The sequence below is a fragment of the Natator depressus genome, chromosome 10 (genome assembly GCF_965152275.1).
Source record: "Natator depressus isolate rNatDep1 chromosome 10, rNatDep2.hap1, whole genome shotgun sequence".
Lineage (NCBI taxonomy): Eukaryota > Metazoa > Chordata > Testudines > Cheloniidae > Natator > Natator depressus.
The window spans coordinates 29644342-29661622 of NC_134243.1; the positions used below are offsets into that span (position 1 = coordinate 29644342).

The window sequence follows — 17281 nt, forward strand, 5'->3', positions numbered from 1 at the left end:
ACGAAGTTACTCCTAAACACTGGTCTCCCAAGTAACGGTGCTCCACGCCCATTCAAGAAGCTATAGCAACTATTAAAGACGTTTGGGGTAAGGCAACACATTCAATGAGTAACTCCTCCAGAGGATGTATAGTCGTGTCATAGCGGGAGAACTTCACTTCCCGCCAAGACCAAGGATGTGTCAGGGCTCCATCTGGTGCTAACAAAGGGAAGTCTCTCTAAGGAAGAAGACCAATCTACTCGTATCCATTTTCCATGTCGTGTGCCACAGACATTTTAAAGGTTAGATATGACTGGAATTCCAGAGTCACAGCCTGCTTTGCTAGACTGCTCTTCTATTGCAAGTCACACATTAGCCTAGCTCCTAGCATGGCTCCTACCTGAAATCCTTGGATGCAAGCACCTCAAAGTAGTACATGAGTTTACACTTGTGACTGGAAACTTGCAAAGAGGCCAGGACATCATCTACTCGAGGGAGGCTGGTGCCAGAACAGGGCAAAGAGCTGTGCATTTTCCACTGCAGAACATAAAAGCCAGGCCAACGAGTCACATGAGATCCCTGTAAGAGATGGACAAAGAGCACCATCAAGCGACTGCCAAGTGTTTGAAAAAAAAAAAATCACCCCCTTTTTAAAAAAAAAAAAAGTGTTTGTATTTCCAAATGCAAGCTCATGCTAAGTCCTCAGGCCTCACTAAACACTGACAAATGCATAGCTGGAAACCAGTCTGGCTTCCCCGTGTGCATGTATTAATCCTACTTATAACAACTGCGTCCCATGTTATATGGTAATATTTAAAAGTTAACTCTAGAACTATAAAAGTGTTTGCTAAAACAGTAAATCCCCCACAGTCAGGGGAGAAGCATTACCAAGTGTGAAATATCAGTTCACCACAAGAGGGGTTATCTTCTCCCTAACAAAAGAAAGTCTAGACATCGAACAAGCCACTGTGGACAAAAGACTTCATTGATTGCTTCCCCCACACCCCTGAAGAGGGTTCCTGCTCAAGCCCTATTCCATCACAGCTTGAACACTGGGGGAAGGGAATAAAAATGCCAGTTAAAGAGAAATTGTTATTCCTATGCTGCTTGAACTCATGCAAGGAGTCCCCAGCTGTTGAGCTTAGGTTAGCAGGAAGGGACTTATAAAGCATGCATATAATAGCGACTATCATTTTTTGGAACGTAAGACTGTACCTCATTTGTGTGCGTATCTTTACCTGTTTTACCCTTGTAAATAACTCATTTATTTTTCCTAGTTAATAAGCTTTTAGTTAGTTTATTACAGGATTGGCTACAAGAGTTGTCTTTGGTGTGAGATCTGAAGAACAGTTGACCTGAGGTAAATGAGTGGTCCTTTGGGACTGGGAGTAACCCGAATATAGATCTATCACAAGATAGACAGGATTACCCAAGGAGACTGTCTGTGACTCTATGGTAAGATTGGTATAGTGATTTAGGCATTCACACTTGTTGGTGAAATCTAATTATAGAGCATACAACCAGTTTGGGGTTTTTGCCCTGCTCCTTGACAGTCTGCCCTGAGGTTGGCACTCCCGGTCCTGAGCCACTCCGGATAGCGTGACACACAGCATAGAGCATTTCAGAATGCGCTGAAGGAAACAAGTCTAACTCAGGTACTGCCATGCTATGTACTTCCTCAGGGGGACTGGGAGTCTAGTTCTTATGCAGAGAGCTATGAAAAGAGCCTCTATTCCCTTGCAGTGGAGGATTTCCAGTCCCCATTGTTCGGGGTATTTTTAACCATGGGATTCTGGAATTTGTTTAAGTTTCACCAAAAAACATCAATGAAAACTGCCACTCCCTATGCAACCTGCTCAACAGTCACATCTACCCTCCACTACCAGGTTCTGAACATTACTGGTTCACCGTGGCCGTTTAGAGGTCAAGAGGCGGCAGGATGTCCAACCTGAATGCTCTCTCCTTCCCGGCACACCAGCGGAGACTCCATGCGGCTGTAATCCACCCCCAGAACCCAGCTCTTATCGATTAGCTGCATGTTGTCCCCAGCAGTCGAAGCACTTGATGAAGTGGCCTCTTTGCGACTGGTCTCGGGCGCTCGCTTGGAGTGAAAGAGGCAGAACACCACGTCTCCCTTCAGGATGTCAAAGTCCCACGTGATCACAGACTCACCCTCCAGGATTTCCACAACGATCTAAACAAGCAGCAACACAAGCAGGTTTTATGGGCTTGGTCTTCAGGTGAGAGCCAACATCCTCCCACCTTCCCCTCACACAAATCTGCCCAGCTCCTGCAGTCTTAGGATCCATTACTGCTGCAGTTCTCAGCTTCCCAGGGGCTCATGAGCTGATCCCAGTTCCTGCCTTCAGATTTCACTGCCGTGGATCTGCTTGGCCACTTTCACCACAACCTTCTCCTGCATCAGCAGTGCCTTACAAAGTACAGTAACTCCTCACTTAAAGTCATCCCGGTTAACGATGTTTTGTTGCTGATCAATTAGGGAACGTGCTCGTTTAAAGTTGCGCAATGCTCTGTCCACTGCTTGCAGGAAGAGCAGTCTGTTGGAGCTAGCTGGTGGGGGCTTGGAACCAGGGTGGACCAGCAGCCCTCGCCCGGTCAGCTCCCCGCTCCCCTAAGTTTCCTGTGCAGCAGCTGCCCAGCAGGCTACCAATTGCCGGCAGTTCAGCTGTCCCTCCCCCCACTGCTATGTGCTGCTCCTCCCCTCTGCCTTGGAGCTGCTCCTGGAAGCCTCCAGCTTGCTGTGCAGGGGAGGGGGGAAGAGGGGGACTAATGTCAAGGTGTCCCCCTCCCCTCTACTCCTGTCCCTCGCTTACCCCTTCTCCATATAGAGCAGTGGGGAGACACAACAGGGCTCAGGATGGAAAGAGCTGGGGGGAGAGCTGGCCGCAGCTGCTGTCTCAACTTCCTGATCCTTTTAAAAGGCAATGTACTTAGAGTGTGGTGTCAGCGTACTTAAAGGGACAATGCACCTCTCTCTCCCACACACAGGGTGTGTATCTCTGTCTGCTATGCTGTCTCCCCTCCCTCCATTTGTGCTGCCTTGTACAGTGGGAGGCTACATTAACAACAAATGTGTTAACCCTTGAGGGTACAGCCAAGTGCTAGTTCATCATTTAGCAGTAAGGCATTCCCTGGGAAATATCCCACCCTCTGACTTGACCACCTCAACCAAGCTTCACAATCATCATTGCTATGTACAGTATTAAATTGTTTGTTTAAAACTTTATATATTATATACACACACACACACACACAGAGTATATTTGTCTGGTGAAAAAAAATTCCCTGGAACGTACCCCCACATTTACATTAATTCTTATGGGGAAATTGGATTCGCTTCACATCGTTTTGCTTAAAGTCACATTTTTCAGGAACATGACTACAACGTTAGGTGAGGAGTTCCTGTTTCATGCCCGTTCCCATGGTACCCCCATTGAGCACAACTGGCACCAAAGCAAAGGTTTCTGGGGCTCAGCTGTGGACTGCTTTAGAACGGCTAATTGTGAGGTTCCAACTGGCTGTTGCACGGGGAAATCGAACAGGCTGAGTCAGAACGAGCTATCATCCATGGTTAGAAATGGGTGCATCACTCTCAGATCAAAGGATTTCTCTCCCCAACTTTGTCCTTTTTGATTACACTTGAATATTCCCAGCTCATGTACTCTTCTCTCACAAAAAGAAAAGGAGTACTTGTGGCACCTTAGAGACTAACCAATTTATTTGAGCATAAGCTTTCGTGAGCTACAGCTCACTTCATCGGATGCATACTGTGGAAACTGCAGAAAACATTATATACACAGAGACCATGAAACAATACCTCCTCCCACCCCACTCTCCTGCTGGTAATAGCTTATCTAAAGTGATCACTCTCCTTACAATGTGTATGAAAATCAGAGTGGTCACTTTGGATAAGCTATTACCAGCAGGAGAGTGAGTTTGTGTGTGTGGTTTTTTGGGGGGGGGGGGGTGAGAAAACCTGGATTTGTGCTGGAAATGGCCCAACTTGATTATCATGCACATTGTAGGGAGAGTGGTCACTTTGGATAAGCTATTACCAGCAGGAGAGTGAGTGAGTGAGTGAGTGTGTGTGTGTTTTGGGGGGGGGGCAGGGGGGTGAGAAAACCTGGATTTGTGCTGGAAATGGCCCACCTTGATTTTCATACACATTGTAGGAAGAGTGGTACTTTCAATGGGCTATTACCAGCAGGAGAGTGAGTTTGTGTGTGAAGGGGCGGAGGGTGAGAAAACCTGGATTTGTGCTGGAAATGGCCCAACTTGATCATCATACACATTGTAAGGAGAGTGATCACTTTAGATAAGCTATTACCAGCAGGAGAGTGGGGTGGGAGGAGGTATTGTTTCATGGTCTCTGTGTATATAATGTCTTCTGCAGTTTCCACAGTATGCATCCGATGAAGTGAGCGGTAGCTCACGAAAGCTTATGCTCAAATAAATTGGTTAGTCTCTAAGGTGCCACAAGTACTCCTTTTCTTTTTGCGAATACAGACTAACACGGCTGTTACTCTGAAATCTTCTCTCACGAGATCAGAGGCATGATAAATAATGGACACAAGGATATTGGGGGGAAGCCGATGGAGTCTTTATTTCTCCAGAAAAAGGAGGAAGGTGCTACAGTGTGTGTACAGGGACAAGTTACACCAGAGACTAGAGAAACTGCTTCCTGACCCCCAAATTACTGTTCTTAACTTCCATACACCTCTGAAATGCTGGCAGTTTTATCTCAGCCATCCCCTGCAGAGCTCTGTGCTGCTGGAACACCTCCAGCACTTAACATGCTGGAATCCCTTCACAGCGCTATCCTAGCCTTCACAAGAACAAATCTACAGCACAGCCCCTTGGAGTGACCTCCCTGCCTTCCCCAGAACAGCACATGGTTGGTCTGTACCTCGTGAGGAGCCCCTTTAAGAACATTTGCAGAGTGGTAGATGGTTTCTGTCCATAGTCGGATGTGATCAGAGTTCTCCGGTTCTTCATCTGTTTGATAAAGTGACTTGGGGACGAGTCCACCCTCAGGGACATTGCACTGCAAGAACCAGAGAGAGAGAGAGAGAGAGAGAGACACATCTGTACTGGGACTTCTAAACTAACATTTATGGTAATATCTAGACACCCCCAGTATACCCAGTTACCTATTATGAAACATCAGATCCTCAGCTGGAGTAAAATGTCATAGCTCCATTGGCTTTACACAAGTAGGATCTGGCCCCTGCTCTTTGTGAGGGACACATCCCATCAGTTAGGTTGGGACCCCAATTTAGAGAGTGTTCTTTTCTTTAAAAGACAGTTTTACAACATGTAATATTATTTGAAATTTTACCGTGATGTGTCAGTGAAAAGCCCTGGCTTAATTTTAAATGCTCCAGACAGAATCTGGAATCCAACCATTGCACCATGGTGCTAGCACCACACAGCCTGAAAGCAAAATTGATGAGAAATAAGTGAAACTCATCATTGTATTTTCACTGTCTGAATGGGGTGTGACATGGTGAGCAGCATAAATGATGAAAAAGTAAATTTAAGGTCTTTTTCATTATTTCAATTTAATATAATTTATTGAGAAGTTTCTGGGCAACCTACATACAATAAGAACACAAGCGCCTCCACAATATTACATGACGTTAACAAGATTCAAAGAAAGTGGCTGCAATGGCAGATATCAAAAATATGAAAACAGTTCTAATTTATTAAAGCTCAGACTAAAGGCACATTACCTATAATGTGTGATTTATGCATAAACCCCCAAAAAAATCAAATAAAGAGCCTTATATGCACGATGTGTTCGTTTATTTTTTTCAGTCTGGTTGTGTCCCTTTAATAATCTCCCTAATCCAATAGACACTAAAGGAGCCAGACCAGATATTTTTAGACCTGTGCTAATCTGGATGCCATTTGACAACTGAAGCAGTGGAGTCATATTTTTGATGCTATGTCATGGGACTGGGACATGATCACCAATCTCTAGCTTGTGCCTCAACCCATCATTTCGGGTATTTTTAAGCAAGATGAAGACAGACATGAATAACCCAAGGAAAACCACACTGACTCGAGGAAGAACTCTCAAAGTCCAAGGACCAAGTTCCGTTTTTCCATAACATTCAAGGTCAAGGCAGTCATAAGAGCAGAAGGGTAAGAACATCTAAACGCATCTCCCTCATAAAGGCTTCCTCAGCAAAATGCCACCTCTCCGAAGGTGAGCTCTGAGGGAAGGATGATCTCAGCACCCAGCACGATGGGTCCCCAGTCCAGTGTGGGCCTTTGGGCACTACCAGTCTAGAAAGGTAACTATTTCAAGGGAAGGAGTGGAAGGACTAGGCCCCCAGGAAGACAGCATATCTCAGATTCACCTTACAGCAAACTCACCACACATTCTCCTCCAAGGAAATCTGGAATCACGTCTTTGTCCAGATAGTCTACAAGCCCTCCAGGACCCTGGTAGTTATTGCCGCTGTAGATGAGGAACTTCTGCCTGGTGTTTTCATTGATGAAAGGACTAACCTGAAATACAGGTGGACAGAAGATGTTCTTATGGCATGGACCGTAATTTGAAGAGAATGTTGCACCACATTCCAGAAACACTCCTAGCACCGTGGACTGGAGTCCACAGGGAAGTTGATGGCCCTGAACCAGAATAAGTTATACATAGAAATATTTCCATTCTCTCACAGGGTTCCCCCCGCCATCCCTCACATTAGATAAAACTAGAAGTCACCTCCCCATCCTCAACACTATTCCAGAACTGCATTGGGCTTTGTCAGTTCTGTTCTGTGGCCTATACATCCAGCAGGCCCTAGCCAGGGTCACATTCATTACTTTATTCTCCAGTGCTCTTTCAAGTGGGATTTAAAAGCAGTTTCATCTTTGCCACTCAAACCTGTGCCAACTGGAGCTTTTTATTGGCATGACTCTTGCACATCGGTATGAGAGAGAGTCCCAAGAGCTAGGCTGTCGGTCGGTGGTAATGCAGCACAGCGCCATATGAGAGCTCAGAGTGTAGATCCCAAACTCTGGTCAACGCTGGCAGGATGACAGAAACTAAAAGTGATGTGAAGATGACATAGATTGCTCCGTGGCAGCACTATGGCTAATTCCAGAGCTCCGCCAATGAGCAGTGTCTAGCTCTCCTCAGTCCAACGACAGGTTGCCCAAGAGCTTTTTCCTCCATAACCCTCCAACATCTACAGCACTGGAGGTTTTAGCCACTTGTGGCACTGGCCCAGTTCTCACTGTCTGTACAGTAAGGATTTCACTTACCAGAGTCCACAGCACAGGGAAAACCCGTGGTGCTCGCACGATCAGTAACCTCCCTAGTGTCTCAGGGTAATTGTCCTCTACAACCTCGATTATCCGAAGGAGAGCCTTAACTCCAGGCCGCCACAGGTGACGCATGTTCAACCCTTCCAAATCCACCAGACATGTCCAGGATCTGAAATGCACAGAAGAACGGGAGAGGTCACCACTGCGCTGCAATATCCCCATTTCTCACCAACACAGCACCTGCCCAGCCAGCACAAATAAGAGTTGCACAAAACTTTTTTATCGTACACTTTCTATTAAACCCAGGGGGTAACTACCCCCCACCATACAAGCAGCAGGTGGCCAGAGTCCAAAAGTATTTTCAGTGCACTGGCTCTATAGGCCCGGAATGGATTCCTCCTCCCAGGGAGGACGACACCGGTTGTCCATTTCAAGGTGGTTAAGGGTGCTTAGGCCCTTTTGAATCCACCAAGACACAATCTGGGCACTACTGTCATGGCACTAAAGAGTTACTTTGCATTAGTTAAAAACTTGATGCTGTGCAAACGGAGCCAGAACTACAGGCTTCAAGCAGCTGGATTGGGATCACCAAGGCATCAGGTAGAAGATCCACCTGGAATGTGGCAGAAAAGCTGGACAATGTGATTGGGGACAAATAGCCTTGTTTTCCTTCATATCGAGTTGTACAGTTCATCTACGCTATGCCCAATACATAAGGTACCACAGACACCCCTGCCTTGGCTGGAGTAGGGATTGATACAAACAAAATACTCCTGTCTGTGGCTTGGGCCTAAGAATTCCAGTTACTTATTTCAGTAAAATCCATGATATCTTACAAACTTTCACTGAAATGTTACTTCCACCATGCCAGGGCCTTAAGACAGTTAAACGCATACTAACGTGATGGGACGGCCAAACAGGTTGGTGTTTTCCTCACACCTCTTTTGTCCCTCCTCGTTAATTGACAAAACCTGAAATGAGAGAGAGGGGGAGAGAGAGAGAGCGCACAGACTGGAGGTTACTTTGGCAACACACCCAAAGAAGAGCCCAGATCGCCTACTCCACCATGGGGGAACACTGAGGAAATCACATGAACAGGGAGCTGGAGCCAGAGCAGCCTATTATGATAAAAGGGACAAACCAGCCATGTTACGTGTATACGAAACAAGAAACGAGATTTCTGGAAAAGTTCTCTCTGCTGAAAAATCAGTTCTACTGACTTTACAAGGCCTGTGTGTTGAAGGCCCCAAGACCCTGTGGACCAGATTCTCAAGCCCAGCTATGGGCCCTTTGCATCATTTGGGTGATGTAAGGACCACAATCCAGCTGCAAATCACCAGCAGAGAACTGCCCTGGCATCAGAGAACTTCCTCCTCGTGCATTTGCGCCACGGCTGGGTCTTGCCTCACTCTGGGCTGGTGAGTATGTTGGGGGTTGGAAGGAGCTACACTGCTATGCGTGCCACTAAGGACTCTACACAAGTGGAGTAGTATAGAGCTGCCCGGTAGCATGGGGGCTGAGGAGGCGTTCCAAAACAGGGAGTCAGAACTGATTCCCCTCCCATGCTCCCCTCTCTTTCCTGAGCTGAGAGGAGCTCGGATGCTGGAGAGGAGACTAGCTGCTGCTCTAAGTTTTGTTCAAGGTGATGGCAAAGTAAGCAAGTGCTGTGGTAGGAACTGTTCCAATAGGCATCAAGGTTGGGCTCTGTGCTTGAGCTAGCGTGCTAAGAACAGCAGTGTAGCCAAGATAGCATGGGCAGTGGCTCAAGCTAGCTACCCAAGTCTGTACCTACCTGGACCCCCGGTATGTATTAAAGCAGCTAATCCAAGCCATGGCCCTTGCTATCCTGGCTACATTGCTATTTCTGGCAAGCTGGCTTCAGCGCAGCTGGATAGATACATCTACATCAGCTGGGAATCCATTGCAGATGCACCTTAGTGCTCATTTAGATAAGCCCTAATAGCCACTGTATCAGCCATGTTCTGTGATGGCCTAACTGTTGAAGACAATGAAGAATTTGCCTCCAAATTTGTATCTGGTGAGATGCAGCCAATCAGCAGGCCATATAGTGCCCATATGCTGCATGCTGAACCCTATCGCCATCAACAGTTGATGGGAGAGAGATACACAAGGCCAACCGATACGTGGTATTAGAACCAATTCCTTCATCTGCTAGTCAAGTGGATCCCTTCTTCCCACATGGGCCTGCTGCTGTGATCTGCACTTCATCTCCACCTCTCAGAGAAATTGTAGCAGCTGAAGTTATATAGGTAATAAAAGCATCCCTTACATGTCGCAGGAGCGACTCTTCTCCCAGGGCCTTCACCAAACCTTTTGTGTCCATCTGACCGAGGCGAAGGATGTAGAGGGGGCGGCCATCTTCAAAGCAAAGAACAAACAAAGACGTTACAGGGAAAACACTGGTTCTAAGCCCCCAAACGGGAGATCCTGTAAAGAACCTGGAAACTCTGCTGAAGAAAAAGTAGCATTCAGATGGCCAATCTAACCTCAGCTTCCTGTCAGTGATAAATAGGCCAGGTGCCTGGGAGATGGAATAGCCCAGAGAGGGGGTGTTGGGGGGTGTGAGCTATAGACTCTCTCTTATCCATGCCACAGGTCAGCATTGGCCTAAGATGGTTAGCTGTCTAGTGGGCTGTGTGAAAAGCCTTGTGGTCTTATTCCAGTCTTCGGTGGGAAGGTGATGATATCACAACAGCCTTGCCAGCAGCTCCGAGAGGCTGTCAGTTGAATTGATTGGAGTCTGACCTACTCATCTCCTTAGGGGGCAGACCCTTCCGGGAAGGGATGGGGCACTTGGGTAGGAGAAGCTTCCACTGTAAACAGAGTTGCTTACCTATAAGCAGGACATTTTCTTAAAAATTCAAAGAAAAAAAAATGGTGCCCAAAGCATATTCCTATCAAGGGGAGCTTTAGGCCAGCCAGATTCAGCCTCATCTGCACATACAAAAACAAAGAGATTGCTTTGACACAATCGGGACGTTCATATGTATTAGGAAACGTACCCATGCTAGGATTCTTCACCATGCTATGGTGTATCCTGCCAGCCCAGCTGGCTCCACAGAGCCACAGGTCACTGCACTGGTGGTGCAGACACACCGTCCTACCTTTATCCTGATAATGCCACCCTCCAGTGTAGTACTCCTCCAGCAGGGATGGGGGTCTCCAGGTCTGCAGGATGTAATCCACCTGGTACTGCTTGCGCCAGGTCAGCGACTGGCAGAGCATCTCGCGAGCCTTGTCGATGTTGAAGTCACGAGCCCGCAGGAATCGAAGGATGTGCTCATCTTTGGGGATCTGAGAGACAGAGGAGACGCACTCATTCCAAAGAGCTTGGACTGCACTGCTGCCAGCCTCCCCTCCCACAAACACCAACAAGATGCAAAGAAGCTTCTAGCTCCTCACAGACATGGAGAAGGATTGAAGTTTAATTTTCTTTCCTCCTGCTATGTCCATTTGGTCTGCTCCAGCTAATCCAGGACTGTAGGGAAATGACAAACCCAGCCCCCCTCCAGAGATAGGGCCCTCCCACCTACCTGGGCCTATATATGCCATGCATATTCAGTCTAGAAACACTGCCAGCCAGTGCATGGAATAGACAGCTGGGAATTGCAGTGAACTCTGCTAGCCAGAGTCTCCCAAAACATTCCCCCACCAGCTGAGACAAACCACCCACAAATCCTGCCTGAAAGTAACAAAGCTGCAATGTTCCTTCCCCAGAGAGACAGGAAAGCCACACAGCACCATGCAAAGGGTGAAAAGCATCTAAGTGCTAGCCCTGGGGAGACTGGTCACAGCTGGGCTGTCTGTAAATAGACCAGACACCCTCCAAAGGCTCCCTTCAGCTGGAACACTACAACTCACGCTCTTGTGCGGGCTCTTATCATCCGGCTCGTCTGCTGAACCTCCACACTGGCCTTGTCCAAGTATGTCAGTCCCTCTCCTTTCTCCATGAGAGCTACCCTTCATGACATTACAATGTAGCCCCCCCCCCCCAATTATCTCCTCTCGAATCTGATTTCATGGCCCCCCACAAGCTTTCAGCTAATCATACTGGCCTCAAATGTTCGTCCACTTCTCCCACCAACACTTCTGTGCTTTGGCTCTCGCTGCCCCTTCTGCCTGGGGCATACTCCAGGATAGCGAGTACTTTCTGACTTCCTTCAAATCCCTGGAGATCCACTTCTACCTTGAAGCCCAAGATAAAATTGCCGGCTACTCACAGGTAGGCAGTTGGCCCGCAGAAATCATCATTAATAAATCCCAAACAAAGCTAAATTTGACTTGAAATTGCAAGTTGTGCATACAGCTAATCTGCCACTACATCTTCCAGTCTCCTCTGCGCCCCACTGCCTCAGGTTAAGTTTGTGTGTTGCATATCATCATAATTCAGACTGCAAACTCTTCAAAGCGGGGACAGTCTCTTCCTATGCATTTCTACGGGGTTTAGCGAAATAAGGCCATGGTCCCAGCTGGGCCACCTGCACATGGCTGTAACACAAATAATACGTGTATTCAGGGCGAAAAGCTCCTTTATCAGCTTACTGACGTGGATGAAAATAGAAAGAAGGGCTGGAAGCAAAGCAGCCTGGAATTTCAGGCCTGAAGCAATCTCAGTTACACGTACTGATATGAAGCTGCAATAGACACACTTAGGGCTTGTCTACATAGTGCATTAGTCTGCACTACAAAAGGTGTCAATTCTAACATGCACTCATAAGCTGTGCACTAGCTGGCCTGTGTGGACCCTGCTGGCATGCTCTAAAACAGTGGTTCTCAAACTTTTTTTTACTGGTGACCCCTTTCACATAGCAAGCCTTTGAGTGCGACCCCCCCTTATAAATTAAAAACACTTTTTTACATATTTAACACCATTATAAATGCTGAAGGCAAAGCAGGGTTGGGATGGAGGTTGACAGCTCGCGATCCCCCCCACGTAATAACCTCCTGACCCCCAGTTTGAGAACCCCTGCTCTAAAAGTTCCCGAGTGCAATCCCATTTCAAACAGTCCTACACAACGCGCACTAGGGAACTTTTAACAGAGTCCATGTGGGCCAGTTAGCGTGCAACACGCTGGTGCAAATTAGAATTTATACCCCTCTACTGTGGACTACTGCACCATGTAGACAAGCCCTAAGAACGGATTCAGTGGAGAGAAAGGGGTTGAGAGCAGATAAGTTCAGAGATAGCTTAGATGCACACCTGGGGTAAATTGTTTCTAACCAACCCTTTGTGAACATCGCATTTGTACATGTTGGCTAGGGAGGGTTTGGGGGGGGGGGGGTGGACATGTTTCCATGTCAGAGCTCAAAATGTATTTAATAAACTCTTGCAATAACTTGTCTGCATCACACTCAGATAGAAACAGCTGATTTTTGTATAGCAGGGTTTGAACACACATCTTCAGTGCTGAGAGGAAGACGCTATCCAAAGGGCTACTTAGGTTGGTTCAAACTAGGGCTGTCAAGTGATTTTAAAAAGTTAATCACTATTAATGGCACCATTAAACAATAATAGAATACCATTTATTTAAATATTTTGGATGTTTTCTACATTTCCAAATATATTTATTTTAATTAAAACACAGACTACAAAGTGTACAGTGCTCACTTTATATTTTTATTACAAATATTTGCACTGTAAAAAACAAAATAGTATTTTTCAATTCACCTAATACAAGTACTGTAGTGCAATCTCTTGATCATGAAAGTTGAACTTACAAATGTATAATTATGTACAAAAAATACCTGCATTCAAAAATAAAAATGTTTAGACTTGTAGGCGCTAAAGTTTCTCAGTCCTATTTCTTGTTCAGCCAATCACTCAGACAAACAAGTTTGCTTACTTTTGTAGGCAATAATGCTGCCCACTTCTTGTTTACAATGTCACCTGAAAGTGAGAACAGGAGCTCGCATGGCACTGTTGTAGACGGCGTTGCAAGGTATTTACATGCCAGATGCACTAAAGATTCATGTCCCTTCATGTTTCAACCACCATTCCAGAGGATATGCATCCATGCTGATGATGGGTTCTGCTCGATAACGATCCAAAGCAGTGCAGACCGACGCACGTTCGTTTTCATCATTTGAGTTAGATGCCACCAGCAGAAGGTTGATTTTGTTTTTTGGTGGTTCGGGTTCTGTAGTTTCTGCATCAGAGTGTTGCTCTTTTAAGACTTCTGAAAGCATGCTCCACACCTTGTCCCTGTCAGACTTTGAAAGGTACTTCAGAGTCTATAACCTTGGGTAGAGTGCTGTAGCTATCTGTAGAAATCTCACATTGGTACCTTCTTTGCGTTTTGTCAAATCTACAGCAAAAGTGTTCTTAAAATGAACTATATCTGCTGAGTCATCAGCCGAGACTACTATAATATGAAATATATGGCAGACTATGGGTAAAACAGAGCCGGAGACATACAATTCTCCCCCCAGGAGTTCAGTCACAAATTTAAATAACTCATTTTTTGAAATAAGCATCATTAGCATGGAAGCATGTCCTCTGGAATGGTGGCCGAAGCATGAAGGGACGTATGAATGTTTAGCATATCTGGCACATAAATACCTTGCAATGCCAGTTACAAAAGTTTCGTGCGAACGCCTGTTCTCACTTTATGGTGACATTGTAAATAAGCAGCAGGCAACATTATCTCCCATAAATGTAAACAAACTTGTTTGTCTGAACGATTGGCTGGAAAAGAAGTAGGACTGAGTGGACTTGTAGGCTCTAAAGTTTTAGATTGTTTTGTTTTTAAGTGCAGTTATGTAAGAAAAAAATCTACATTTGTAAGTTGCACTTTCAGGATAAGGAGATTGCATTACAGTACTTGTATGAGGTGAATTGAAAAATACAGTTTCTTTTATTTATCATTTTTACAGTGCAAATATTTGTAATAAAAATAATATAAAGTGAGCACTGTACACTTTGTATACTGCGTTGTAATTGAAATCAATGTATTTGAAAATATAGAAAAACATCCAAAAATATTTAATAAATTTCAATTGGTACTCTATTGCTTAGCAGTGTGATTAAAACTGTGATTAATCATGATTACTGTTTTTAGTTAATCATGTGAGTTAACTGTGATTAATTGACAACGCTAGTTCAAACCCTTAGAGAAAGAATCAAACATAATATACAGGAGAGCCTGCTTAGTCCCTGTCAAGAGAATCCAACATTGTGGTTATTACATAAAGTTTTGCCATTTTCAAGTGTCATGTTGGCCCCAGGTTACAACGAACTCTTCATGGCTGATTACATAGATAAATCAAGTGCCTACTTACTACATAGATAAAGCAAGAGCTTACTTACGACGCCAGAGGAAAGTCTGTCATAGCAATAACCAGAAAGCCTAGGTATGCGCAGCGGTACAGTTGTGAATGCAGCAATGCACAGGGACGAGTGAGCACTTACATTCGGGTCAGAGGCAGAGCTTTGAGAGGATGAGGTGGTATTGTTATACAGAGAATCAAGTTCAAAGGCTAAGTTAGTGGAATGGATTTCTGACACGAGGGACGGCATTTGGCTAGATGGCTGAGACCATTCCAGAGACAGTAATTTCCATAGGCAGGAAAATGAAGATGCTCCTGTAGTTCTCATTATTGGTGTACCAATACCTGCTGCTTTAACAGCAACACACAGACCATTGCTTACAGCTCTGTGTAGGAATCTGCAGTTTTTGCATCATTTACAGTCTCCAGTTCTCTCTGGCTGGCCTTCCAGCTATGGAAGGCTTTATTCAGCAAAGCACTTGACTACTGCTGTGGAAGGAGCAGAGAATGGACACTGCAACGGGACAATGGGAGTGTTTCATTTAAAAACAAACATCTAACGGGGCAAGCTCCCAGGAACGGAGATCTGCAATGAGCCTCTGGAGAGGTGACAGGGACATTTACCCTGGAACTAAAAAAAATAAAAAAAAGGTCACAGTAAGAGATCAGCCTCCTCGAAGCGAGTTCAAATGGTCTGAGACAAGTGTCTGACTCAGTACCCGCCTGATAAGCTGTTTATGCTTCTACAAAGCAGACAAGGAAGGAATAAATGGGGTTTGGGATGAGGTCTGAATTGCCAGTACCATCCACTCTGCTTACAAAGGGCATGGGGAATACACAAAACCTACCAGAAGTGCATAAGGCTACCTACAGCTGTCACTAAGGCAGAGTCAATTTCACCCTATTAGTGGATCCAGCACAACAAAACAGCTGCCAAGAAGAGCACACGTGCGCGCGCACACACACACCCACACACACCCCTAGGGGCAACTCTTTCACATTGCTCACGTGCTCCAGATTTTACCTTTTCCGGCTTCCATTCCCCAGCCTCTGACTACAAGAAAAAAACAAACAAACAGGCATTTACACTGTGCTTTCCAGCTCAAAACCTGGGTCCTGACCCATCACACATGTGGCTCCCCGTCACACTCTCAGCGAAGGGTGGCTCGGGCAGGATGCCTGACAGCTGGCACATAAGATACAGGAGTCCATGCGGTTTTGCTGGATGGACTGCAGAAGGCTTGTCAAGCCAAAGCAGTTGTCCCAGCCCCGCTCCCAGCTGTAAAGCAGCATGCGCAGAAGCCAGCTGTAGCACTGCACGTGAACTCAGTTTTCTTTTGGAAGGTCAGGAGAAATCTCTTTGCCAAGTCTCCCTGCCTCTCAGAAGGATGGAGTGGGAAGTCCGCTTACCAATGGAGTGGGAAGTCATTGTCTCAGATGCCTCGTTCAGTCCCACCTAACCACCACAGCTCTTCTTACTACTGCACGCTCCCCCTCTCCCCTGCTCTGGTCATGAACTGAGAGTGTTAGTTAATCAGGGTAAGAGAATGAGAGGGAGAGCGGGTTGGAGCCTATCCCCACCCACTCTCATAACCTATCCTGTAGGCCTGATGGGACTATTGGCTGTGGGCGAGGCAGGACAGAACGGGCTGCTCTGTTCACAGCGCAGTCCTACTCCTAAGGAGCCAGATCAAGGGCTGCAATTAGTAACGAAGCTCCCCTGCCTCCCTGCTCCCCAGGAACACAGCACACTATTTTCTAGCCCCCTAAATGCCCAGTAAGGATGGAGGGGAGGGACCCAGAACCGGAGTAATAAGATTTGAACATGTCCCTCCCACGCTTGCATTTCACAGTGCTGAGCCTGGACATTGGTTCTGCTGGCACAAGGTTTTTTGGGTTTGTGCGTTAGACCCAACCAGGGACTTAGCACTGCTAACGTCAAGCAGTCAGGCACAATTCCTCCACACAAGCGTTTGACACTGCACAGCACAGCCCTGGCTGGGCATCTCCATCCAGAAAAGCCAGCAGGCTTCGCTCATCAGGGCATGTCTGGAAAGCATCCCACTAAACACGAGGCTGAATTCTTCCCCAGTGTAACAGCACTCTAATCAATGGAGGAGTGGCAGGGACACGTTTGTCTCACAATCTCCAGTATGGCCTGTGGGAGCCAAACGCAACCTGGGATCAGCACCCAACTGCTGTGATCAGCTCTGGCTGCACTTGCAAATCACTCTACTCTGATCCCCACACTGGAGTCTCTGGACAGTTCAAGTAGTTACTCTTTGGTTTGAGTGCCATCTATTCGCATGAGTTCAGACAGACACACCCTGCTCCTCAATATGGAAGTTTCTGCATCAAGTTTGAAATACAGAATTTTCATAAAAAATAGATTTAAACAAAATTCTTCCCAAAATTAAGGCAGCCCCTAGGCAAGTTAGCTTATGAAGCCCACCTGGAAAAGGACTAGATAAAAGCTAGGCATTATCACCCACCACTCTAGTGAGCAATGTCTGCCAAAAGCCTTGGGATGTGTGTAGGTTTTCAACTGATCTACACAGCGTGACTAGCAGGTTCTCTCACCCTACCCCACAGATGCAGCGAGCTAGACTTTGAAGGGAAGCAAGACCACTTGATAACCACTACAAGGGGTTGACTTAAACTGCAGAGAAATCACACATTTTTCATGGGTTGGTCACGGCATAAATAGCAAATTTCGTAG

At 46.2% G+C, this 17281-nt stretch overlaps 1 protein-coding gene across 2 annotated transcripts in view; it reads right to left on the reverse strand.

The window, feature by feature from the left end:
- Positions 1-17281, reverse strand: part of SEC14L5 (SEC14 like lipid binding 5) — a 60735-nt gene that overhangs the window by 5842 nt on the left and 37612 nt on the right. Inside the window, exons 8-16 of one of the 2 annotated variants that reach the window (XM_074965540.1) lie at positions 15587-15616; positions 10401-10590; positions 9566-9654; positions 8176-8246; positions 7273-7444; positions 6382-6516; positions 4907-5044; positions 1928-2173; positions 380-558 (exon numbers count right to left, since the gene is read on the reverse strand). In XM_074965540.1, the coding sequence (XP_074821641.1) occupies positions 380-558; positions 1928-2173; positions 4907-5044; positions 6382-6516; positions 7273-7444; positions 8176-8246; positions 9566-9654; positions 10401-10590; positions 15587-15616 (1250 nt within the window). The remainder of the gene's footprint in view (positions 1-379; positions 559-1927; positions 2174-4906; positions 5045-6381; positions 6517-7272; positions 7445-8175; positions 8247-9565; positions 9655-10400; positions 10591-15586; positions 15617-17281) is intronic. The other variant, XM_074965541.1, reaches the window with a different exon arrangement.